Genomic DNA, 27837 nt, shown 5'->3' with positions numbered 1-27837 from the left:
GTAACGTGGACAAAAAAATATCTAAATATCAACATCTCGGTAGCTGTGACTAAATGACATACACAAATTAGACAAAAGGATCATATGTACTTTCAAGTGTGTGCATCCCCCCTTAATATAGCACTGCAATTACTCTATCATGCCAGTGCTTACCTTTTTGAGAAATGGGGTCATAAAAACATATCTTAAGATAATCAGATTTAGAGCAAATAAGAAAAAAATATCAAGTACTGAAAGGAATACTAAGCAATCTCCAGCGAACGTTTGTTTAAACAAACCTCGACAACAGTTGACGCACAGTGAGTGGCAGTGCCATTCCCCAAAATGCCGATCTTGGGCTGTACATTATGGTCTAAAATGTATATCATGGTATAATTTGAAGTATAGACTAACGTAATATAAATTTATCTTAGCTTGTGAAGATGTAACATACTAGCTATTACTGTACTCTTGTTTAAATAGGACATCTTACATTGCTTGAAAAATAAATATAATTTCTATTAACAGGAAGAGCACTTTACTTGCATAGAAGAAATTATCCCAATTGTTCAAGACATTTCTGAGAATTGACACCAAAAAGTGGTACTCTTGCACCCGGTCTCACTTAAAGAGGAATTTTACAACATGTATTGTGAAAACTGCCATGTTATGATTTAATATGTAAAGCTTTCTGTGCTGACTTTTTGAGTATGAAAAGTAGGCTACTCTATAAGTTTGATTTGATTCTTAGTTCTTACTAGGAATGCTGACGCTGCTTCGAAGGCTGCCTTTTCTTTTCCATTCGGTTTCTGCTTCTATCGTCTCTTTACTTGATTTGAATTTAAGTTCCTTGTGAGGTGTTTAATAAGATTAAAAACTTGCAGTCATGCAAAACACACACGCGCAACAAGCACACGGAACAGCATCCCAAGTGGAAAACCGTCAACGCTCGATTGAGGAATATATTGTGATCAAGCATAAGCTTGATGCTCTCTATGCGCGCGAGTACTCAACACTTGCTCATGTTGGAAGTTTGACAGACTGATGGCTCTCTCCACCGTTTATACCGTACAGTCCTAGTCTGGGGGGCTGCTGGCTCGGAGACAGCTTTTTTAGATCACTGTTAGCGAACCACAGCTGTGTGTAAACAGTAACACACAACTTTTTTACAGTGTGCACACACAAAGGTCATGTAGTGGATGGTGAGTAGATATTAGCCGATACAATCACTTAGTATGCCTTTAATACAAAAAGTGCCAGTGGGCAATGCTGATCCACAAGGACTGAATCCCCAGAGAAAACACACTGACAACACTTATATTTAATAATATGATCTAGAATGACATATAGTTTGAATTTGTAATTTTATAAACTTGTTATTTCATAAACTAGTGACTTTAAACTGTGCCGTTCGTTGACATAGGTCTTCAAATATTCAGGTAGCTTACAGATAAATAAAAAAGGTAAATATTTGCTGCAATTATTGCAAGTACATGCTAATTATTCTTTTTCATTTCAACCAATTCAGTTAGACTGACTTTAGAAACAGCCGATTTGTGGCTCTGTACTGGTGTATTTTATAGCATGTTGGTCTCTTAAGTTCAGAGTTTTGTGAAGTTAACCACTGGAGCAGAATAAACACAATCAAATAATCTTAACTACTTAGGAACTAAAATGCAGTCCTCAAATGATAATTTTCCATCTAGCTTTTATCACACTGCCAATTACAGTCTATCGTCTCACTGTGAAACACCGTTCTTACACAGAAAACAGTCTAAAGCAGGGCTATTCAATTGGCGGCCCCCGGGCCGGATCCGGCCCGCAAAGGAATATTTACTGGCCCCCGCCTTGACTACCGACCGACCCCAAAAAATTAAAAATAAATAAATAAAAATGGTCATAACTGCGCGAAAGGCCGCGATCTGCAGTAAATAAATGTGCACGTGTCTCCAAGCGTTTCACTATCAGCTGCTCTGCGTATGTGGCTTTGCGTGCGCGATTGTACCGCAGCGCGACTACGGCACGTACGTGGGAGAGTTAAACGAGCAGAAGCAAACCGACATTTAACTGGTGGCGATAATAAACGCAGTGCGGTTCTATGGGGATATTTAGCTGAACAGAAAGAAGTGCTCTGCAAAGCTAGAACAGTTTAAGACTCCACATCACCGTGGCAACACAACCTATCTATCAGCTCAGACAGCGCAGAGAAAAGTTTGATGAATGCATGAGTGATGGCCCAGCCCAGCCAGTTTACAGAAGTGCCACACTGTTACTGTCTTTGAAATGCATTTAGTCATTTTAAGGGGAAAACACATTGTATTTATTTGTTATTTCAACTATTGAGTTATTTGTAAAACAGCATGCTAGTGTAGGCCAACAAGATTTATTTTCTGAATTTTCAATGCTGCTTTATTTTTATGTTTTAAATTGGGAAATACATGTTCCAAAACGACCAATAACCTCTGTATTTAAAAAGAAATCAAGCAAGTAGGCTCAAAATAACCATTAATGAAGTATGGGCTATCGCATCACAGTAGGCCTAATGTCCACAATAATCGCACAACAGCCCCTCATCCAAAAAAAACTTTAAAAAGTTGAATTTGCACTTTGATGTGCATACACATGTTAAGTGTATGGTCCATTATTTGTATTTAGTGTGTCTGCATAATATTGCATCAGTAGAAGTTTTCTTTGCTTTGTACTGTCTGCATGTTTGCACAACATTTGTACCTTCACATAGCAAACAAAATTGCACAACTGTAAAGTCAGTGTCTGTTGTTTTTTTTGTATTCAAATAAGCAGTTGTTTATTTCTGTACTGTGCATTGGCATCTTTGAGCAAAATACAGCCAAAATTTGACCCTGGACAGTGACCCCTTGACTAAGACATTTTCTGGGGGAAAGACTGTAAGCTGTTGCACTTCGAGTAGCCTACATTTATTTCTATATTTTTTGATAAGCTGTTGCACTCTTAGTAAACCTAGGCCTACCTGTATTTTGATAAGCTGTTGCACTCTTAGTAAACCTAGGCCTACCTGTATTTTGATAGGCTGTTGCACTACATTTATTTCTATGTATTTTGATAAACTGTTGCACTCTTGAGTAAACCAATAACTATGTATTTTGATAAGCTGTTGAAGAGTTAACCTATTGTGTTTTCCTGAACTGATAAGATTGTTAAACACTTAAACAACAGGCAGCCTATGTTAATCAAATAGGGATTTTTTATTGATAAGCTGTTGAACTCTATTTGATAAAATAAAGACAATATATGCACTCCTATGTCTTTGTAGTGTTTTACAATATATGTAGCTATTGATGTGATGCTCATCAATTTTAGGCATTTTTTTCTGGCCCCTCATTTTGGATCATTTCCACCAACCGGCCCCCATTCAAAAATAATTGAATAGCACTGGTCTAAAGTGTCGATGTCCCACTACTGCTTTAGAGTGCATGCATTTCCAGTGGCTATAGCCTTTTAAAATATATTGCATTTCCAGCTGAGTGACTCTTTAGGAAAACAATCGGCCACAGGGTTTTCTGACTCATCAAATGAGTTAAAAATATAAATTTTAAAATACATAGTTATAAATGAAAATGTTACACCTCAAATTAAAACCAATAAGTGCTGCCTGTTACCTTAGAAGAGACACAGCTGGAAATGTGCACTTGGATTGAGGAATATATTGTGTATGTATGCAATATGAAAGTGTTCCTACAATCCAAGTGTTTGAGTCGACACTAACATATGGAGGTCATTGTTTAGTTTCCATAGCCTTCGGAGTGAACAACCCACATGTAAATATATGCAGCATAATCAGATCATCTAAATGGACACATTTAAAATACTGCACACTGCTCCTAAAACACAGAAAGGCCAATTGCTGGAGATCTGGAAAACACAGCAATATATCTAAAAGGGGAATTAAGGAATTCATTAATGCAAAGATATTTCGTATACTAAAATATAAACATTTAAAAACTATATATAATGAACTGAAAAAATAGTGCATGAACCACTTGCCACCATCTCAACACTAAACATAAAATATACATTGGGACACAATATACTATGTGTCTATCTTGAACAAAATTATGCACCCTGTACTATAGCTTTATAAAGGGTGTTTTGTGTTCAGCGCCTATTATACTGGTGTTGGACAATGAGATGACTTAATATCTGACTTCTATTTTGGATGTAGTACCACCATCTAGTGCTCATTTCATGCATTTCTTGAATATGCCACATGCTTCTAAATTTCCCTGTGGCAAGGCATTATTGAGCAATAGGAGCAAGTCAAACTTTATATCAATAGGAGTACAGAAAAATCAGCGACATAATATAAAGTTTGGTCATTTATCACTTCTACTCTTCTGAAAAATCCTATGTTTAAGTTTATACTAACAGGAATACGAGGAACAAGAACAGTACATTGCCATCAAGTGGACAGAGCTGTGAATTCAGCAGCAATGCACGTCTCTTGCAGCAACACACTTATACGTTTGAAAAACATAAAAGATATATCATGGGATATTTCAAAGATAAACAATGAGCATCTTCATATAATACCTGCAAGTTTAGGGGCCATAGGATCCTCTGATACGTGGACAGGGCCAGCTTTGACCTCCCCAACTTTCTCATGCTGCTCTGGCGTAGTGAGGGAGGGGGAAACCACTTCCACAACATTTTTCACCTCCACAAAGGCCTGAGGGCCCCCAGGCAGAGGCTTGGAGTTTTTGAAGAGGCTAGCCCAAGATTTGGGAAGGTTGGCAGTAGGTGCAGCAGAAATTGCAGGTGAATTGGCCTGCTCTGTCACTACTGGCTGGGCAGCGAGGTCTGGAGAGACCGGCAGAGCCTGCTCCTCACTCTCACAGTCTTCTTTGTGTCCATCTGCACAGACAGGAGTATCAGGCTCTGCTAGTCCATTGGCCACCCCACTGTCTGCAAGCTCCCCTCCCTCTAGTTCAGTAGTCGTAATGGAAGTGGTGACAGAGGGGGTGGGCACAGCAGCTGAAGGAGGAAGGGGGGATTTGGAGCGGGGGCTGTGTGGACTATCTGAAAGTTCCGGGCTCTGTGGAGCCAAACAATCTGGCTGCTGATCTGCAGTCCTCGGCCCCTCTGTCATCCCTCTGCTTTGAGAGGAGGATGACGAGGAGGAAGTGGCATTGTTGCCATCTGAAAAAGATGCGGCTCCACTTGTGAAGTCCAAAGAAGAGTCATCAGGGCTATCACAAGTCCTCTGATTGGCAGTGGGTGTGGGGGCAAACGCTGCCGCTACCACAGCAGCGGTGGAAGTTGCTGTTGAGACGAGTCCAGGGCTGGAAAGTTCAGCTCCTGACAATACCTTACCGTCAACATCTTCAGCGCTGTGGTGTGGGCCACCGAGTGCATGTCCGTTCACTAGTGCTGTTACATGCGTCCCATCTGCTGCAATGTTGCTGTTGTTGTTGCCAGTTCCTGGCTCTAGGTAGTTGTAGTACCCTGGAGGTCGCTTTTTCTTTTTCTTCCTCTCTCGCTGGGCCAGGCTGCCACCGTCCTGTCCATCCATGTCCTGGAAGGAATGCTGATTGTCCATGGCCGAGGCCTCCGAGTCAGGGCCATCCAATGAGTTGAAGTCACTTCCATCAGGGACGTCAGCCTCTGGAGGAGCTGTTTGTTGGGCCTTCTGGACTGACTGGCAGCCCAGAATGAACTCTGGAGCCTGGGGGTTGAGGGTGCTTGACACTTTGAATAAAGGATCGTTCCCCCCAACAGGCTTGGCATCCATCACCTCGTCAACGCCAAACTCAATGTGCTGATAGTCTTCTGCTGCAGAGAACATTTCAAATTAATTAGAAATAATTTTGTATTTAAATACAGCATAAATAGAAAGATACATTTTTGTATTATTTTTTGCGGCAGAGTTTAATGTTAAATCCTTATTTCTGAATAAGTACGCTATCACCCATAAGGAGTTGTGGGAGCTCTGTGACTGAATCAAAAAATATTCTGGGGCCTATTTTAGGCTCCAACAACAACTGCTGTGTCTATGCTCAACTAAACCACATTCCAGGAATGCTGCTAACCAATCCAGAAGTGGGTTGATTCAACATTTCTAATTAGACAAAGGAAGTCAATATAGTCTAGGGGGCTGATTAATATCCTAACCAATTGCAGCCAGCAATCAAATGGTCGGAGCTCAAGGTTCAAGGTTTCACATTTGTTATTATCCAAATTGCAGGAATGGGGAATGATATGGCAAACATGGTTCTCTATACTCGCTCAATGTAAAGTATTAATAATTTTAAAAGATTAACCGTTTGCTGGCGTGACAATTTTTCCCAATGTGTTACTTTTCTAAACATCATTATTTAAGTTTTATATATTCATACATTTCCTCAGTTTTGCTTCGTGATCAAAATGCCATGAAATGAAGCTGGAATCAAGTATCTAATATAATTTAGAGATATGTCAAAAGTGAAACAGTCTGAATAATTTCATAATGGACTGAATCAATTATGTACATCAATATGCGCTATTTCTTAAAAACTGAGTTATTTTTATTTTAGCATTAGCAAGTGTCACTACCTCCGGATGTAGAAAAAGGAACATAAACAAATATTATAATTACAAAACAAATGTACTTCATTGTTTGGTTCAAATGTGTGGTATGGCAATTTAAATAGCAAATGATGTAGTGAGAGGCGCAAAGTGCAAAGGTGAACAAACAGAAAACATTAGTTAGTGCAAATCAGAAAAATCCTCCAAGAGACGTTCATCATGACACAGCGGACTGGTCACCCAAACTTTAAACCCTGATGTCTACAGGGGTTAAGAGAGTATGAAAACAGCGGTCATTCCTCTACTGGGATTAAAAGATTGTATGTTAGTGTTACTGAAATCACACTTCATGACTGTAAAATGCTTTCAGCAGTAAAACCTTAATGTCAAGCTAGATATGTACACACATGTTAGCAACCACCACTATGCCCTTAGTAAATAAGCTCTCATGGTTAAATCATCATATCCAATCTGATTTTAATTCAACTTGGAGGCCTCCAGTGGTGAAAATGCATCATATGCAAGAGAAGATAAGATACTAGTATCTTGAGCATGCAAAGCTCTACAGATTTTACCAACAGGCAAGAGAAAGAATACAGGCGCAAGGTTTAGAAAGCCACCAGTTTTGGAAACCTGGATTTTAAGTTTTACAGCAAACGTACAACAGCTAGTCAAGCCACAGGGTGTCAGACTCCTCAACTCACCGCAAACCTGCAGTCCCATTGACTCCATAATAAAAGGTACAGCAGGAGTGCAGTAACTTCCTAAATAATCAATACAAATCAAAGTAAGGCAATATCATGTGCAACGGGTACCATTTCAAAGACAGGTGGCTGAAATTACATTTTGAATGGTGGCTCGAACTTTAAAGAATAAAAATGGCTGACATTCTTAAAATAATGAAATTGTCTATATCTACTGGGATTTTAAATCGATTCTAAACAATATATACTCTATATACAAAATCAATAGATGCAAAAACAAATGACATGAAAAGCATCTCCTTGCAAGGCTAGTCAGGTCAACTGAGCCCGGAATTTTATTTTACATTTTAAAAGAGCTTCTATAAAAAAAACTACAGTGAGCATGACAGTAATCAGCTCGTGAGAGACACTAGGCTTTTTACATTTTCAAAAGGAAATACTAAAAATCTAGTGTATTTGAAATGTACGTACCAGAAGACTGACTGACACACGGGATTTTGTCATTGAACGGAGGAAGCTGTGGAGAGACAAAATGTAAGATTAGGAGTTAACCTTATTTTTTTTTTATTCATCGACAAAGGTGGCATTACATATTCCCTTCTTATTTTGGATTTACTATTCACTTTTTCAGATAACTGAAAATTTCAAAAAGTGTAAAAAATAAAAAGGGTAGTAAAATAACAGAAGTTGAGGTTAATGTTTTTGACATAAGATGAAGCACTGGCAAGGATATAGTCAGACTAGCAATTTGTTATCATGACAATTTGTACTAAAAGTAACTTTAATTTTAAAGAAACTATACGCAACAAAAAAACTCAACTAACGGTGACAACTTTGTAATAACATGTTCCAAAGTAGCGTATTAGGGCAATTATTTGTCAATGCTTGGAATACATTTCCCATGAACCCTGTTTCTTTCAGTTAAAGAAGATCCTGCAAACCAGGAGAAACAGTGAGATCAACGTTTAAAAGATTAACCATCAGGAGCACAAAAATAATAATTTCTTTATGTAAATATTTATTTATTTATTATTCTTTCGGACAATTCAACACAATACACAATTTTCTCTTGCAAATATTCATACATCATACTTTGTGTTGTCCGAAGGGAGACGGAAGAAGCCAAATGCTTATCAGGTCCCGCCCCATATAATATAATTGTAATCCAACTCCTTACCTCAACATAACATCGTGGAGTCACAAAAAACTGATTGATCTCATCAGGGCTGAACTCCCCAAAGATGTACTGTGGAACAAAATCAATAAAATCCATTAGTAGATATTTTTTTTAATTAAAAAACATTATTATTCTCCTCAAGCGAGAATATTTAAAAGTACTAACAGGAGACAAAAACAGCAGAGGTGTTAACCCTTTTTCCCCTCAACTGCAGGGGTAACTGAACTGACCCTTCACATTTAACAGCAAAATCTGCTTTATTTGCGTTTTAAAATGGAGAAATACATATTCCAAAATGATCAATAACCTTTATTTATTTTTAAATCAAGCAAGTAGACAGTTATAATAACCATTAATCTATGAAAGGATCAGTTTTGTCCACACTAATCGCATCAGTGCACCGTTATTAATTTCCCTACAATTAATACCTGCACACTAGGATATATTGATTGAGAATATCACATGAGACCAAGATGAAATGCTAAAAAGGTAATGAGACCAAAACGCAACGTAAAAAGTAATATTTGATTTCTGGCTGGTAAAAAATCTGGCCAAAAAGTTAATTTTGAACCCTGCACGAGTCAAATGATTCTTCAGGGGAAACACTGCACTGTGCCACTTAAGTGTCCACATGTGCACTCAAAACAATAGAGTAAAGGTGAAATTAACTCAGTAGCCACGCCACTAATCCTCTCAGTGCAATGTGAAAGGAGAGTCACAGAAAAAAAGAAAGTGCAGCTCAAGCATATGTTGCAAACGAGGCCCCACGCGAGGGCTTACATTGCTGAAATGGCACTACGATGGACAAACAGCCAGCCATAAGCCAACGGCCTTGGGATGGCTAATACAACCACAACAGAAAGAATGTCCCTTTGCTTCTTTCTACAGGCGTGCCACACGTACCATTCTAAGCTTCCCTTGCTGTTAGTTTAGACTGAGGATTACAACAAATTAGCCATCTGTATGATTTCTACAGTTTGGTGACGACACTCATGCGTGTGCACAGACCCAAACACACCAGCTCTATAGAAAAGGCAAACATATAAAAGAGCAGGCCTGGAATAGTATTAGGATACAAATATGTATTATGTATAATAAAAGATTTACCAGACAGAAATAAATTACTTTTTACATTACATTACCTTTTAAAACGTCATCTTGGTCTCATGTGAGATTCTCCATCAATATTATACTTGAGTGTGCAGTAATAATTAGGGATGTTAAACGACTCATTATTTGCGTGTCGACGTGTTGGAGGCATGAATCGACAAATCGATCGATTTACCATTAAAAAAAGGAAAAAAAGAAAAGGCAGTGTGCCTTTTTTTAGCGGCAGCGGCACGAAGTTGTGGTGCTGATAAACTGCGCTTTCCTTTAAAAAACACTGGTGCCGCTCGCTGTGTGTGTTCAGACTTCATCTGCATCAAAGCCTTTTTGATAATAAAATGAGAGCCTTTCATTTTAAAAACGCTGTCCATGAGTCGGAGGTGAATGAGTCGGAGGTGAATGTAACTTACTCGGCTGAAAACAGAAACTAATGGAGGAGAGCGGCTCACTGTAGAGTCCCTTCAGTCGCGCTGTCAGCTTGCCGACATGCCTCTGTGTAGCCTATTTAGACTTGAGACATACAAACAGATCGCGGAAGCCGTTCCTGTAGACAACGTTAACGGGTAGGATAGCCACGGTTATCATTTTATCCATCAAACCACAGAGAGCTTTTTCTGAGCGGCGACTCACTCGCTCATACTTGCGAGGTCTCCCGGTGATAGTCACCGTCACAGCGCTACTCGCTGCTTTGTCCGGGCGGAGGCTTTGTGTGAAGGTGATTTAACATCACGGTCGTAGACGAATGCTATAACTTTATGCTGCATATGTTGCACTGCACTGTTGACCCACACTGGACATTTAATGCACATAGCAGAAATGAAGCGCCTGCAGCGCGCTCGTGACCACACGTGAACTCTCATAACGGACGTCTCCCATGTCCCCAAAACATCTAATAAAGTAAAACCCCCGATTTACCGATTTCTATTTTTAGAGTCGTCTTGAGCACGAGTCGACAATCGAGCCGAGAATCGACACATTGTTCACATCCCTAGTAATAATTGTAGAAAAATTCATAGGGGTGCACTGATTGCAATTTAAACAGAGTCTAACCTGCCGATACCAATTTTGGCCGATCAGAATTTTATTTGACTCTTGCATTTATTTATTCTCAAGGGGAAAACATTGTAACATTGTATTTATTATTATTTAAACTGTTAAGTAATTTTGAAAAGAGCAGTCTAGGCCTACAAGTTTTATTTTTTGAATTTTCAATGCTGCTTTATTTTTATGTTACGAATATTCCTAATACTGAAATGAGCTTAGAATTCCAACTTAAATATATTAGAATAATTCTGGGCAGCCCTACACTTGACTAGAGCTGCAACGATTAATCGACGAATCGATTATTAAAATAATCGCAAACTATTTTGATAATCGATTAATCGTTTCAAGTAATTTTTTTATAAAAATTTCTAAATTCTCTGATTTCAGCTTCTCAAATGTGAATATTTTCTGGTTTCTTTAATCCTATTATGACAGTAAACTGAAATATCTTTGTGTTTTGGACATGAAAATGAATTTGAGGAAGTCAACATGGGCTTTGGAAAATTGATCAAAATTTTTCACCATTTTCTGAGATTTTACGGACCAAAACACTAATCGATTAATCGAGAAAATAATCGACAGATTAATCGATTAACAAAATAATCGTTAGTTGCAGCCCTACACTTGACCCCACTGTAATACCTCGAAAACTACTGCTGTTTATCTAACCATAACAGGGAATACAGCCAGCACTACTGCAATGTTCCCTTAAATTGGAATGCAGAGTTATTAATGGATAACTTGGCTGACCGTTAAATGTTGCAGCGTCACTACAAATAAGGTCAGAGAAGTTTTCAAAGGATCCCTAGAGCATGCCCGTGCCTGCATATTGGTATGTGTAGTAAGTAGTAGTAGTGATGATGTGATAATAAGGAATGATATGCAAGAGGGGAGTCAGTCATTTATTCTGCTTAAAGACAGTTGCAATCAGACCAATCAAATCAAATGTTGATTCAACTTCAACAGATCCCAAACCTACTCGGTTGTCGCTCCAGGCAACATTTACTGCTGCTACGCCTTATGAAAAGAATAGTAAGAGATGTAACGATATTACAGCAATCAGACGTTTACCTTTATTTCATAAAAGTCCCATTGAAAAAAATTGGACTCAAAGAAATCTCATCAACAGATGATGTTTGTTGTATGTTTGAATCCCCCAAATCCGATTGAAAATGGGATTCATATTACTCGCACCATGAATTTCTGCATCAAATTCAACATCAATCCTCAAGTAGCAAGAAAGTATTTGTAGCTTAACTTATCATTCATTTTCATTATGTAGGCATTTGGTATGACTAAGCAGAAAACTTTTGATAACAGTCTGATTTGTTTGTGCAGTTTATATCGTTCCCAAGGGGGCTGGTGAGGATTACTATCCCCCTAACAGATTTATGCTGTTGTGGAAATTTTGGCTGAAATAAACCAACATTATAAAAATAATGACCATGTTGCAGCAACAGTTTTTAAACTGCAAGAGCCATGCCATTCCAATGGGTGACATATTCCTTATTACAGTAAACACAACTAATGTGGTTTATTCTAAAAACGTCTCAGGACTGCATTGCTAATCTCTGGAAAGTAAATCCATTAGGGATGCACCGAAATTAAAATTCTTGGCCGAAACCGAAACCGAATAAAATTAAACAGTTGGCCAAAAGGCCGAAACTGAATACCGAAAGAGGCTTTTGCAGTTTTGTTTATTATTTAGTCAATTATTTCAACATTGCATACATGAACTCCCAAATGTTCTCCTCAAACAGCCTACAACTAAAAATCAACCCTAAATAAATAATTAAACAGTAAAACCTTCAAAACTAAGAGTAAAATTAATATTTTACTAGGAATTAATTTGTGAACCACTCACTGATTTTTACCTTGACTTATATGAGGATGAATCTACAAAAAGATCAACTTATTGCCTTTCTTAATTTTTTGCAGTGCAGGTTGAGTTGCTCTAAAAAAAACTGCACCACAGCTCCCACCGTAATGTTCAGACTTCAGAATTTGCATCAAAGCCCTGATCATAACAATGAGAGGCTTTAAACGATGTCCATGCTTAGGAGGTGATTGTAACTTTTTCGTCTGTAGACTGAAACTAACGGGTTTCAGTTTGCCGATATGGCTCTGTGTATTCAGGCTCGAGAAATGCAATCAGACCGTAGGAGCCTTTTCCCCCCAACAGCGCTAACGGACAGGATATCTGCGGTTATCATTTTAGCTGTCAAACTAAAGTTTTCTTTGCGCGGCAGCCCTCACCGACGAGGTGTCACTGTGAATGACACCGTTACCAACTGTCACACTGTCAGAGTTTCACCGGGTGAATCGCTGCTTCGCTCGCGCAAGGCTTTTGTGTTTCTATGGTGATTAAACATCAGTCTGCGTTTTAACTTTATGCTGCATAAAGCATTGCACTGTCTGCGCCATGTTTCATCCAGTTTGAAAAAATGCTCCCACACTGGACTCTGACATTTTCATGCACGCTCCAAACTGCTCCTGCTGCACGCTCAGAAAGAGAAGTGGACTCGCATACACGGTTACGTCTCTCTTTACTGCCATTTCCTGGTTTACAAGCGCGCAGCTCTTTTAAAAACATATTTCCTTAGTGTCATTTAGTTCGCCAATTTTCGGTAATGTTGTTCGGCTTTTTAACTGTTTCGGGCCGAAACCGAAAATGACTTATTTTGCCATTTTCGTCCGAACTTTTTCGTGGCCGAATATTCGGTGCATCCCTAAAATCCATGTCAGGTAAATATCAATGTGCATGCACTGAAAAACTCCGCTTTTACACTGCTTTATATATATACTACAGTTGCAATGTTCTATGTTATTGACAAATGTCACCTCAATGCAATGCAATGTTGTAGCTACATAGACAACAAATGTTACTGCCGACTGCATGCATGAACTACATCAATAAACCTAAATGTGAAAACATTTTCAAAAGTTCTCTTCAACAGGGCTCTAGACTGCAATCAAAATGGAGAGGCGTCTGGCTGCAGACTTCCACTGTCAGGCTGGAAGCCTACACTGTGCATGCGAGAGTTGGTTGACGGTTGTTTGAATGTAGCCTTCACCGTTTGGAACAGTCAGCGATTAGCATTAAAAGGTGAAGTAAGCGATTTATTTATGTTAATATAAGTGTTAAATCGCTCTTTATTCATACAGTGATCACTTAGATAGTATGCGCGTTTCATAAAGCCGATCTCTCAGTCACCCGCTCTGCATGTAATCGGCAAATAAACTTTTCGGGGATCCCAAAATTAATATCCAATCACAAGAGAGAATGCTACAAACCGACACCCGTCTCACTGCCGGTGCACGCCAGAGCGACATATGTTATTGTTAATGCGCCTACAATGGCGGAGCAGGTAAAAATACTCCCCAATGTCTGTTTTGATGGTTTTTATCATGTTTTATCACACTTATCTGAGATGGTGCTAGATAACTCACTGTTTGAAGACCGCAGTGCATTAATTTGGTGACGAGGGTGGGGACTGCTAACTGCAGTCAGTGACGGGAAGTTAGCTTAACTGACCATTCCGCTTACTGAGCCTTTAAGTCATTCAAAAACTCTGATTTGTATTTTATAACAGCCAATGTATTAAATATTGGGTTTTAATCAGGCTCCGGCCAATAAATACAGTTAATGGGACGGGCCAGGAAGGGCACAGAGAGAAATAAAAAATGCCGCTGCGGTTAGCCCCGATTAGCTCCATGCTAGCGAAGCAGACTAAAGCTTAACCTGGTTAAAATGACCGGGCTGTGAGAAATGACGTTGGGAGAACTTCCATGGCCAATTGACTGTGGTGCTTCTTTAACGGTCTGTTAGTGCAGTTAATCTGCTGCAAGCCATAATGTCATGTCATGTAGCCTACGGTAAAATCACCACAAGCAGTATGTCGAGGTAACATGCTAACAAGCCTGAGCCGAGATGAGAGGAGCAGCTAACTGTCACTCAACCAGATCAGGCCCCTAATTATTCATACGTTTAACCTCTTGTAAAATAAAACATCCACCCCCCCTCACGGTTGTCAAGGGAAAATAACTTAAATAAACAGTTTAATAAAACTTTGGAAACCACGCCGTAAATAGTCAATACTGTTGTGACTCGATGAAATGCAACTTGTGAAACTCTTCTGGGGATTCAACAGGAATTCCTGGAGGTTGCCGCTTGAAAAATATCGAGTTATCAGAACTGTCAAAAAAAAAAAAAAAAAAAAAATGGAAGTGCCTATACTTGATTATATTTTATAATTTCCACTTCACATAATTTATCGCTTAACTTCCAGCCCGACAGTGGAGGTCTGCAGCCAGACTCTCTTGCCAAAATGCGATCTAGTCGCACTGGTGCAAGCGCATGAACATGCTAATTTGCCACGCCAACGACCGCATGTCAGCACCGCATCGGCAACTGAGGAACAAACATTAGTGTTGCCTCCCATCAGCAGCTAAACGCGATCCTCGCAAGAGCAGGTGGGACTGCTTCATATTAAAATTAAAGCATTTCTGTTGGTGAAGCGCAAGTAAAAAATTTGCGTCGTCGCTAAAGCGGTCTCTCTCTCTCTCTCTGTGTCGTGAAAGTACCGTACTTTCCGTACTATAAGCCGCAGGTGTTATAATGTTTAATTACCATATGTAAGAGTTCGTGCACAGAGGGGATTGTCGGTAAAGAGATGGCTGCTTGAGGAAGCTCCCACATTTCAACAAACAAGTTGCATATTTGCATAACGTACGTAAGTGTTACCATTTTGTGCAATAGTAGCTATTAGGGATGGGCACGAGTGTTTTCGCTACTCGTGTGATCGCTTGCATTCCTCGAGGATCAATCGATTCCTCGTTAAACTTTTTTCTATTTTTAGGACGCAACGCATCTGTCTACAGAACAACGGTTGACCGCAATAAAGCGCTCAATGCTTATGTCAAACAGTCACAGTTGCCATATGATATTAAGGATTTATTTTCCACAAGTTTAAAACACATTTTCCTAACTGAAAGTAATTAAATAAGCGGGCCACAATTTAAACCGTTCGAGTAGGTCTGCGGTGGAGAGAGAAAAAAGAGAGAGAAAAAAAGCATGGGCTGTATGTAGTTGGCGAACATTCAAAATAGACATTTAAAATAAGAAGGGCAGCAAATACAATAAAATTATTGTCCTACAATTTAAACACATAGATAGGCTAAATAACTCACCAAAGCAGTAGAAGTAGTAGGCTAGTATATCCAACCGCGTAATGATCACTCCTGTCCGTGACTAATTACCGCGACTAATTCCTCGTTAACGGAACGTTACACCGTCGGCTTTTGAATCTCAATCCTATATTCCATAATAAAGGCTTCTTAAATGTCGTTTGCTCGAATGTGCCCAAAGTCAGCCTGGCTTCTTTACGTGATTTTCCAAGTTTTCCAGCACCGCATTCAGCTCCGCGGTGCTGTGGAGACCACACACTGGCTGCGCTGCACGGAGGTGGCAGTTATTTGCGGTTTCTGTTTGACACAACGTTTATTTAACTTGGATCAAAATATTTAATTTTGTTAAACTTTATATCCGTTTTGTACACGTATATAACATTTTAAAATAGGGGCGGCCCGCCGGCCGGCCTAAAGGCTACAAACACTAAAAAAAACAAAAAACTATTTTCCTCATCCACCAATCGAGATCATTTGAAACGAGGAGTACTCAAGTACTCGATTACTAACGCCCATTCCCAGTAGCTACAGAATATATACTGTGCTGTGTAATAACAGGGTCGAAAAACGGGGAAAAAGTCGCGGCTTGTAGGCCGAAAAGTATGGTAGATAAAGACTGTTTAAGCCAGCTGCGCCGCCACGTGACACGGAGTTGGTTTGTTTTCTGTAAAATGACGGCGCACAGCCGCTAAACAGCTGGAGCTTAACAGGTTACCGTCTTACTGCCCAGCCCTAGTACAGAGTGTATATCTCTACAGCAGTCGCAACACTTCGCCTGGGCATGCATCCTACAATCGATTGTATGCGGAAAATCAGGAACTTCAGACAAGGCAGCACACAGTGAGCAGAAAGGCGTTTTCATCAATTTGGGACATAAACCATGTCTTATGTCATAAAATGTTCATAAAAGATAAAACTAAATAAAAAAATGCAGATGTAATGCAATGCACACAGGCTGGAACTCAGTACTAGTGAGTCTAAAGCTCCCATGTTCCAATTACAAGGGAACGCATACCACTGCTGCATGGGAAGGTTAATCCAGAAACTTCGATAGTATTACTGGGCCAAGCAAATGCAGGCGCTTTCATCAGTGGGTGATGTACTCAATCACCATTGTTTTAAGTCACTATTTGAAGGATAGGGTCTTTTAACAGACAATAAAATAGATGTTAATGTTACTAGGGCTGCAACTAAAGATTATTTTAATAATCGATTAATCGGTCGATTATTTTTCCGATTAATCGATGAATCGGATAAAAAAATTAAAACATTTGTGATTGCCGCATCTTTATTAAAAAACTGGGGCCGTATTCACAAAACATTTTATCTTAGCGCTAAGAGTACTCCTAAGGAGCACTAAAGGTTCTTAGTAAGGAGTAATTTCTTAAAACCTATTCACAAAGCTGATAAGATCAACTTTTACTAAGGAATGGGAGGGACTCCTAAGCTAAGAATAGAGGGCGGTGTTGACCCTGTTGCTATGGATGATGTCATGTTCATACCTTCTATGCCCACAGTGATTGGCTGAGAGGGAATGAGAGCTAAGAGTGAGTTTATGATAGAAACACTGTGGGAGATATCCATAGCGTGTCGCTGTATTAAAGTGAAGAGTTTTTATATACAATTAATGACAAGTGACACTGATTTAACATGAAACCAAGATACTGCAGGGTTTCCCACACATTCGTTCACAATTAACCTACAATAGCGCCACATAGGTCTATTCATTTAAAATGTTACAATGATTTGAATCGGAAAAAATATCCTCATTGAACAGCTGCACGCCATGCACTCTCACTGTATTTCCCTCAACAGCGGACTATGCTGCAATAGTCAGACAGCGACAAACCAGGAAATTCGCAATTTAGAAACAACTGGCGAAATCGTAAAGTGCATGCGGAAGGAAAAAGGCGAGACACGCAACTATACAGTAGCGGACCTGTGGAATGGAGGAGATGGAAGCGCCACATATGGGCCTACTCTAGTAACAAATTAAACCCAAACGTGACACCAACAGTAACTGAATTTTTTATATAAATATAATAAATATAAATGTGTCTATACTTTCTAAACATAGCTTTACTAAGATCATTAAACCCTTACAGCTATTGAGGTACCTTTTGTAAAGCTCACTAGCATTAAATCTCTCCAAAATGCCATCAAATGAGTGTCTGTGATTTACTCTTAGTGACTAAGGAGTCCTCTCGAGGATCATAGATCATAGATTTAGGAGCTAGTTTTAGCGCTAAAATGTTTTGTGAATTACACTTATCTTAAAAAGTTAGGAGTCCTAAAATTAGGAGTGAAACGCCCCTTATTTTTGAGAGTTACTCCTAAATCAGCACGTTAGGACCTACTCTTAGCCTTAAAATGTTTTGTGAATACGGCCCCTGAACATTACATCATATTCACAGTGCAGACTGAAGTGTCAAAACACCAGGTTATTGCTCCAACGTCCCGGAACTATTAAACGTAATATTAAATGATACATTTAAAATAAGCTTAACTGGGATAACACAAAAGAATATATGTATGATATACATTTATACAGTATATAAGGGATGTCCATGGTAAACCAGTCAACTGATAAGATTTTTAACCGGTAAATACTAACAATAAAAATAAAAATTAAATCTTAATTTCTCAAACAGGAGATTGTTAATTTTTATTGATATAATTTTGAGACTCCTTAACGATTCAAGTCTTTATTGATATCACTATTGATATCACTATTGATACTTTTCTATTATTTTGTTTAAATATAACTCAGTGTTTCCCGCACGTTCACTCAGCAGCGGCGGAGTGAACGTGCGCCGCCGCTATAAAAATCCTTCTCCTCCGCATTTTCTATTTTTTGTTGTTGTACGTAGCTCCTTTTAGAAAATGGGCAGCGCGTAACGTAAATTGCGCAGCACGCGGCACATCACGTAGCCAACATCAAAGAAGAAGAAGAATAACCTAACAGCGAGTGTGGCAATTGTTGGCAGTAGTAGCCTACACGGTTGCAAAGTTACATTGATTCCAGCAGCGAGTGAAGCGGAAGAGCGAAGAAAGAAAGAAAGAAAGAAAGAAAGAGAGAGAGACAGAGAGTAAGTTGCTAAAATGTGTCGCTACATGACCTCCAGTGTTAAAAACCCTCTGAGCCCTATCGTAATTTTATTTTATTTTATCTAGGCTATAAACCGTAACCTCCGTGCCGTTTTTCCTAGAGAGACTAGTAGACTATTGTGTGTGTGTTTTGTCGCTCTTTTTGGATCACTCATAGCCTTTACAGGAGCTTATATCCAGTCAGGAGCTTGTAGCCTAGGTATTTTCGGGAACTGTTAGATCCGATGTTGTTCTTTATTGCCATATAAAATCCGTTTATCGCGTATTTTAGTTAGGGATTTATGCTAATCGCCTGTAAGCATGTGGTCATTAGCATAAATGCAGGGAAAAAGCCTATGGACTTTTTAAAAGAGCATGAATAGTTTCTATTGTGTATAACTTATATTTATTTTAGAATTTTCTCATCACTTTTTGACTCCCAATGCTAAGTTTTAAGCAATAACAAGCTTAATCAATGTGCTTTTTTGTGTCATATCAATAAATAATTGTGAGATATTTTTTGCTTTTTTTACTGTCTAATTGATAATTTCCTACATTCAAACGACATCAATGCAGCACACATATTCTGATAGTCCAGGTTATGACCCAAATAAATGATAGCTTGACAGCTATGCATTATATGGGTGATGAATGCAATCTTAATAAGAGAATAAATCCAGGCGAACCAAAACATCTCAAAAATGGCTTAGTACAGTGCATCTTAAGGGATGCACTGTGCACAATGTATATATACATAGTTAAATAATATATATATATTACATTTGCAGATGAGTCTAAAAAGCTGGGTGAAAAAGAAAGGCAGACGGGGACAATGGAGGAGCTTACAGAAAATACAGGTAGACCAAGTAAGGGAGGAAAGAGAAGTAACAGAGAAGCAAGGAGAACAAGAGAGAGGGTGCAGTGGTAGATCCTGAGAGGTGTTTTGCCCATGATTGCAGGAGATTTAATTTTTGAACAATGTGTCTTGTGTAAAAAACAGTGTGTAGTGTTTTGAAAGAAGTGTGTTGGAGAATTTCAAACAGTGCAAAGCACTTATTGTGTTTGTAGGGTTGGTGCTTTTGTTTAGGGCATGGTTACAAAAGTCAGAGGTTGTGATGCTTTGGGCATAGCAACCAGTTTTAGTATTTAAGCATTAGGCAAAAATCTGTAAATAAATTGTGCAAAATAATTTTTGAGGCATTTTGTTTAAATATTAATTTCTATACAAAAATGTCAATCTGTAAATGAAGACACAAAAGGCAAAGTTACAACACCAATAATCCTATCTACAGTAATACACAGGACTGTGTGAATAGGATTTAAGTGCATATTCTCCTCTCAAAATGCACCAGATTCATGGATTCCAATGTACAGGGTACAAAAAAAAATTGGCCGGGGGGGCATGCCCCCGGACCCCCCCTAGAGGGTTCGGGGACCAGAGCACCGCTGCTGAAAAAATTCCTGCGGGAAACACTGCAACTTCGATTATTGTTTTAATTGCTGATATGATCATAGCTCAAGATAGGACATTAAACAGGTCATAATTCCATCTTTACTATCCATTTTATATTTCTGGAAAAACAAGTTCGCCAAAATCTAAATTTTTTTTTTTGTGTTGCATTTGAACACATCAATCATATCACTGAGCCGGCCTGAACACATCACATTTGACATGTTTGCTACTTTTTTTTAAGCTAACTAGCTCTATAGCCTTCAGATTTTAACATGGATTTAAACACTGGATTACTACTTTTAACTGACAGGACTTTCTACACCGTTCGGTTGTGTGATGATTACTTCTGCTGCTTTGAATTACTGTTGATGCGCCGATGCCAACTCCGAGCCCGTCTGCACACCGTCTGCAGCAGCAGCAGCAGCTGACAGAGTTTTTTTGGACTAGACCAGGGGTCGGCAACCTTTTCTACTCGAAGAGCTATTTGGGACCGCCTCCCAATAAAAAGAAAGCACTCGGAGCCACAACCCATTTTGACATCATATATATGTGTATATATATATATATATACATATAACCTGTATGCTATGTACAAAAAACTATACTATGTTGTATTTAACCTATGGTTTTCTCGCCTGCGCATCGACCCAGTGCGCAAAGTGTCCATTCCCCCATAGGGCGATCCCCTAACCCTCACGAGAGGGGTGCCGCTAGGCAGAGCAACGTCACACATCTCAGTGTTCACGGATGCATCTCTGTCGGGCTGGGGAGGAACCTGCGAGTCTCACGTAGTGGGCGGCGCTTGGCCTGCCCCCGTGATTATGCATATAAACGCATTGGAGTTTCTCACTGTGTGGAAAGTAATCCAACACTTTGCCCCAATGTTAACAAATCAACATGTAATGATTCGCACGGACAACAAGGCGACAGCAGCATACATCAATCGCCAAGGGGGCGTGCGCTCAGCGCAGCAGCTGAGCATAGCGAGACGTTATGCTGGACGCACACACACTTGCTCTCCATCAGAGCAGTGTACATCCCCGGTGTCCTAAACAGAGGGGCAGACATAATGTCGAGTGGGGGGCCAGGAGACTGGACTCTGCACCACGATCTGATCAATCAGATATGGAGCGAGTTTGGGAAGGCGGAAGTCGACCTATTCTCCACACGGGAGAACACACAGTGCGCGCTGTGGTTCTCTCTCAGCGCGAAGGACAATCCCCCGCTCGGGGTGGATGCGTTCGCTCACAGACCGTGGCCGAACACACTCCTGTACGCTTTCCCACCCGTCCCTCTGAAGTCTTGGACCGAGTCCAAGAGGAGCGGCTCTTGGACTCGGTCTCAAGCACCGCAACGCACGAGTGCGCCGTGGTTCCCCTGTCTCCAGCGACTGCTCTCGGGGCCGCGATAAAAATATTAAAAACGTTTTATTTAAATGTTACAAGTTTACCATAATCTTCAAATTCAGAATTATATTTTAAAATGAACGAAGTCACAGGGAGCCACAACAGAAGGATGAAAGAGCCACACGGGGCTCCGGAGCCACGGGTTGCCGACCCCTGGACTAGACGGATACTGAGTTGAAGGAGTTTTTTTTTTTTTTTTTTTGGCATTTTCAAGCTTTATTCGAACAGTACAGAGTTGAAATGGGGAGACAGAGAGAGAGGGGGGATGACCTGCAGCAAAGGTCCACGGGTCGGACCCGAACCCGAGACCACTGCAACGAAGGCCGGAACCAACATGGTACGCACTCTATCCACCACACCACCAGAGCGCACCGAAGGAGTTTTTTAACCCAAAGACAGCAAAGGTACAACACTTTTATATAGGCCTACAGTTAGGGCTGGGCAATATGACGATATCATATCGTGGACGATATGAAAGTGTCTATCGGGAGAGATTTGGCCATACCGTTTATACCACGGAGAAAAAAAGTTCATGTGGCGGGAGCTTAGATATAGAGCGGGAGGCAGCTGTCCCTCCGAGTCCCTACAGTTACACTGCAGTTACACCGCCGCGCCACACGGGGGCTCTGCAGCAGAGTTCTGGGCTGCAATACAGCTTCTCTACCCTCAACAGAAGAAGCCTCATCTGTTGCTCTAGCTTTTTAGCTCCGGTGCGCCATACAGTTAACAAACCAACTCCGTGTCACGGTGGCAGAGCAGCTGGTATTAATGGTCAAAAATGTCATCGGGAAAAGGAAACTTGCTGCTGTGTGCGGCGCTTCAGCGTGCTGTTGCCGTGACGCAGAGTTGGCTTGTTTTAAGCCGCAAACTACATGGGTTAGCTCTCGTGAGCTAGCTGGCTAATAATGACATCTTTAGCCTACTCGGGGCTTCACCCCCGTGCTGTTATTGTTGGAGACAGCCAGCAAGGCTGGTTTTATGTAACTATAAAACATGTCAAACTTGAAAATATTATTTGTGTTGAAGCTGGAGTGAAAGTATTACCTGACATTTGCTCATTAGTTAATGTTGACAGCTTTTTTAAATGAAGATGAGCAAATACTGCAGGAAAAGTCAAGTCTTTCATTATTTTGATATAGGCTACTATCAATTGGAAAATGTAGGCTATTTGGTTGATGCTGTCATTTTTATTTTGCACTGACTGACTAAAGCCAGACTGATGTGGTATTTTGCACCAGTTTCTCTTTTGTATGGAAATTTAAGTTCCAAGCAAAAGATGAAAATAATCTAATGTGATTTAAATTCAGTATGGTTATTGTAATCCATTTAATTTAAAGGAAAAATACTATATTGTGATATATATCCATATTGTGATATAAAATTACCTATATCGTGATATAAGATTTGGTCCATATCGCCCAGCCCTACCTACAGTACAGTGTTAGATATGACCAAAATACAAGCTGTGGCCGTTCACACTATAGCTTTCCCACACCGCTTCACGTGCGGAAGGCTCGCTGTGAGCGTGCATGAACCTGTCGGTGGCTGGACGTAAACAGTGCCGCGCCTACGAGTGACGTATTAATCGCACGACTCAACGAATCCATGACCAAATTTGTTGCCAACGCTTTTAGTAATTGATTTTTATCGATTTGTTGTTGCAGCCCTAAATGTTACAGTCACGTACAACTTTAAATTGGGGGTAAAAAAAAACTTTTTTGTAAATGTAACATCCATATCTTTATCAACAGTGGTTCCCCACAAATTCACAACCTGGTTGAAGGCCGTTTTACAATGTCAGGAAATATTGATTATTGCCTTTATTTACTACAGCAACTCTGTAGAAGCTTACTACTGCAATTCACCTCAAGGTGAAGTATCGGACAAACAATTGCCTTAAAAATAATTGCTTTTAGCACACTACTTTAAAAGGGTGACAAAATGTAAAATTAAAGTACAAATTTCACCCCCTGCTGTTGTACTTGTCAATCCCCAGCTGTTATTTTTAACCACAGATGCAGATAAAGAACAGTATTGATAAGTATTTCCAGAATTAGTTGTTTTTCTCACTTCATACTCACGAGGGATGTCCCCTTTGCTGCTATCTTGTTCTGCCTCTGATTATTGGGTTGCTCCACCTGCACCATTCTCTTACCTTTGGATTCAGTTGTCTGGATATTAAATGCATTTTTTACTCCACTCTCTGGTATGTTTGTAATTTCTCACAGAGGGAATGAATGTGACAGCAACACTTTAAATAGCCTGCACAGGGTATTTTACAAAGGGCGCACTATTAAAAGGATTTTTTGTTACACTGGAAAAATAGATGCCAAATGGAGCAAGCAGACCCAGTATTTCAAAACTCAATATTGGCTTTACAAACCTGTCATTAATAAAAACGTTGACAATAAATGCGTATTCATGGTGGGATATCTCACATATAAATGGGTATATGTATAATCATTCATTTAACTGGACAATTATTCTTTTAGCGATCATCACACAAGAAATTAATGTTTAAAACAAAACAATTTGGAACGAGCCAATAGAAACACTCAACTGTGTGACAAGAAGTATGAAAGCATGAAGAATTGAGTCTTCAGTAAGGGTTTCCCTCTTGCTGAGCTCGTTAGCCATGCTCCTTTTTATTCAAGTCTCAGCCAGAGTTTCACCCGGTGGAGCGCTGTGTGTCCCTAGCAAGACTTCTATTTGATGGGTGGATTTTAAATTTGACAAAAATAAAACAATCATTCTGTCAACAACTAGAGGACAACAGACCTGACATGTTGTCCCATGCATGGATAGCTAAGACTTTAAAATGGGCCTCACCACATGATTGCTAACTTCCTCAGAAATGACACCAAGCTTGCTTGCTAAATCAATGTCACGTGGATATTGTGGGTGTAAGGGGACACTCGCCCAATAGTGTGCGAGCACATCGCTGTTCTTGAATTGTTTCCATATCAAATCTTCGCTTTCGAGTTTAAAACGAAGGCCCCACACTGTCGCAATTGTATTTAGCTTACCACCTGTGCAAAGCTGTTAGCCTGCTAAAAAGCTAATTGGACAGCATGACATTTACTGCAGCCTTGCTCACAACTGCTTAGAGAAGGCGAATGATCAAATGCTAAACATTTTACACCACAGTTATTATACTTTTAAGTGCCCCAGAGCAGCAGGACCCATTTGTAGTTATGAAAATGTGCGCTCGGGAAGGCCTGTCGCAGCCATAGACTGGGCAGGTGGGCCATTCACATACACACACACGCAGCAGTTTTCAGTATCTCTGGGAAATGACACATGACACTTGTGGGATCTCGCGCCACAATGCCACCAACATTGTATTCCTCACTCCTTTATGTCGTTTAGTTAAATTTGGCTGTCTTATTTTGAGAGAAAAAAAATGCAGCAAATAGTATCGCTGTCTCATTTGAATGGAGGCACCAAGGGCCTGTTAGCTGCCATGCTTGGTGTCTCAATGAGGCTTAGTGGGAGCATTAGCAAGCACTTTTCAGCACTTACATTTTCAATGACACGACAAACCAGATATGTAAAATAACGTAACACTCCAGACCAAAATGCTAATATACTAAGGATCGATGTTAGGTACGATTGTTGTACGAAAGAGAAGCGGTCACGAGGCAATAAACAACGTTGGATGGCGTGCAGGGGGAGTTGTTTTGCAGGCTAACGTTAGCCAGCTAGCTTAGCTACCTGGTTGCTGTGAGAAGCCATGCTCCCTGTGAGATTTTCTCTTCCTCCGCGGACAAGACGAGAACTCCCCCGGGAAGGTGGTGTAGGTTTGTAATGACCGTCACGGAAGGTGTCCTACTTCGACGTCATTGTCATTTTCCCCTAGCGTTGTCCTGGCAGTCGTACGTTTGTATCCATGTAATACATCAGCACTTCATGCTGCTCGCCTTGTCGTCTCCGCCATTTTTGTCGAGCCTCTTCCTCGCCTGCTAGCCGAGCGTAGCAGCCGCGCGCGGTCGGTTGTAGTGGTAGCGTGAGCTCGAGGAATAACGATAAACACTTCCGGTGCTGTTGTTCTTTTTGCTCTCGGACTTCACAGTAAAAGTCATCATCTTTAACCATAGAAAATACCCTTTATTATACTATCTATGAAAATACCCTGTTGTAGTGGCCATACAGCATGATTGTGGCCTGCGACCTCTTGCATATGGAGCAACACATAGCCTAACTGTGAAGGGTTTGTTAAAAACCCATTTAGCATAGTGATCACTAGCAATCTGTTTTCGTGTATGCTTGGATATAGGCTAATACAGTGGATTTTAAATTAGGCCGTTGATTGATTGATTGATTGATTGATCAATTATTGAATACAACTTTCCATAGTGGCCTCACAATCAGGTAAAAAGCAGAACTAGACCCTTTAAACAGACTTGTCGTTTGTAATTGGTCATAGGCCTACTCCCATGCACAATTTTGATTCAATTAACAAAGGCAAATTCACAGAATCCGTCTAGAAATCCGTCCTTTGCTACAAAAGTGACAAGAATACTAGGCCTTTAGCTATATTGTGAATAGTGGATAGCCTACATTCAGTAACGGTTTATTATCTCTGATTTTTAACATTTGAGTTCTTAAAATAGTGTTAGACATTTAGAATGAGTGGAGGGAGGCACCTTCTTTTTCTCCCAATGGATTGTAGCTTGCGACGTTTGCAGCATAGCCTATAGGCCTAGAGGTTGATAAGGAAACTTCATAATATTCTTATGGTCAAGACTTGTATGAGATAATTGCATGACTCTAAACAAGTGAAAATGTATCCGCGTGATTATATGGTGTGGGAATGGGAATACGCATGATCTCATTAATCATGGAAGTCATGTTTTAAGTCATTAACCTTCAGTGCATCCTTAAAAAAAATCACACTCTGCCTCCTTCGGCGCTTAAGGTGTCACTTTGGATTGATATGTAGATAAAAATAACATGAATGTATTTTTCCACCAATTTTTTTTTATAACTTTCTTTTTCAACTCGAGTCCTCACCATACAAACCATATTCATCTTTATTTTAAGGATTTTAACCCTTTAAATTACAGTTGTTTTAGAAAAAGTCACTCGTTTTTTTTAATGGAAAAACACAAAATATCAATTAAAAGCTAAATAATTAGTCTGAATTGGATTTTTTTGAGGGGGATTGTAAGAGTGTGATAGATGTAAAAAATGTGCAATGAAATTGATTTGAATGCATTTTTATATTTTTTTATATCTAAGATTTAAAAAAAGACTCACACTCAGCCTCCTTCGGCGCTTAAGATGTCACTTTGGATTGATATGTAGATAAAAATAACATGAATGTATTTTTCCACCAATTTTTTTTTATAACTTTCTTTTTCAACTCGAGTCCTCACCATACAAACCATATTCATCTTTATTTTAAGGATTTTAACCCTTTAAATTACAGTTGTTTTAGAAAAAGTCACTCGTTTTTTTTAATGGAAAAACACAAAATATCAATTAAAAGCTAAATAATTAGTCTGAATTGGATTTTTTTGAGGGGGATTGTAAGAGTGTGATAGATGTAAAAAATGTGCAATGAAATTGATTTGAATGCATTTTTATATTTTTTTATATCTAAGATTTAAAAAAAGACTCACACTCAGCCTCCTTCGGCGCTTAAGATGTCACTTTGAATTGATATGTAGATAAAAATAACATGAATGTATTTTTCAACAATTTTTTTTTATAACTTTCTTTTTCAACTCGAGTCCTCACCATACAAACCATATTCATCTTTATTTTAAGGATTTTAACCCTTTAAATTACAGTTGTTTTAGAAAAAGTCACTCGTATTTTTTAAAGAAAAAACACAAAAAGTAAAAAGCTAAATAATAATTAGTCTAAATTGGATTTTTTTGAGTGGGATTAGAAGAGTGTGATAGATGTCAAGAATTAACAATAATATTGAATTGAATGCATTTCTATTCTTTTTGCTATTTAAGATTTAAAATGTGCCCTCCATTAAGGGCCATTGTACGGCACACAGAATTCTATTAAAACCACACTTTTTGACCCTGCTGCCAAAAGATGAGAGAAACTGATTTTTTTATTATTCTTTTGGTTCCTTGTACTAATGTCTTGACATTTTCCATTTTTTGTGTTTTTTACTAGTTGTTGCTAATTTCA

The 27837-nt window shown here is 39.4% G+C and overlaps 1 protein-coding gene across 2 annotated transcripts in view; it reads right to left on the bottom strand.

Moving 5' to 3' along the window:
- Positions 1-25643, bottom strand: part of usp10 (ubiquitin specific peptidase 10) — a 35967-nt gene extending 10324 nt beyond the window's left edge. The window contains exons 1-5 of one of the 2 annotated variants that reach the window (XM_080026773.1): positions 25399-25643; positions 8401-8469; positions 7695-7740; positions 7224-7283; positions 4549-5787 (exon numbers count right to left, since the gene is read on the bottom strand). In XM_080026773.1, coding sequence (XP_079882899.1) covers positions 4549-5787; positions 7224-7283; positions 7695-7740; positions 8401-8469; positions 25399-25419 — 1435 coding nt within the window. In that variant the 5' untranslated portion in view covers positions 25420-25643. The remainder of the gene's footprint in view (positions 1-4548; positions 5788-7223; positions 7284-7694; positions 7741-8400; positions 8470-25398) is intronic. The other variant, XM_080026774.1, reaches the window with a different exon arrangement.
- Between the last annotated feature and the right edge of the window lie 2194 nt (positions 25644-27837).

This window comes from Ammodytes marinus (genome assembly GCF_949987685.1).
Source record: "Ammodytes marinus genome assembly, chromosome: 1".
NCBI lineage: Eukaryota > Metazoa > Chordata > Actinopteri > Uranoscopiformes > Ammodytidae > Ammodytes > Ammodytes marinus.
The sequence above is the reverse complement of the archived record's forward strand: the minus strand, read 5'-3'. Positions and strand labels throughout refer to the sequence as shown.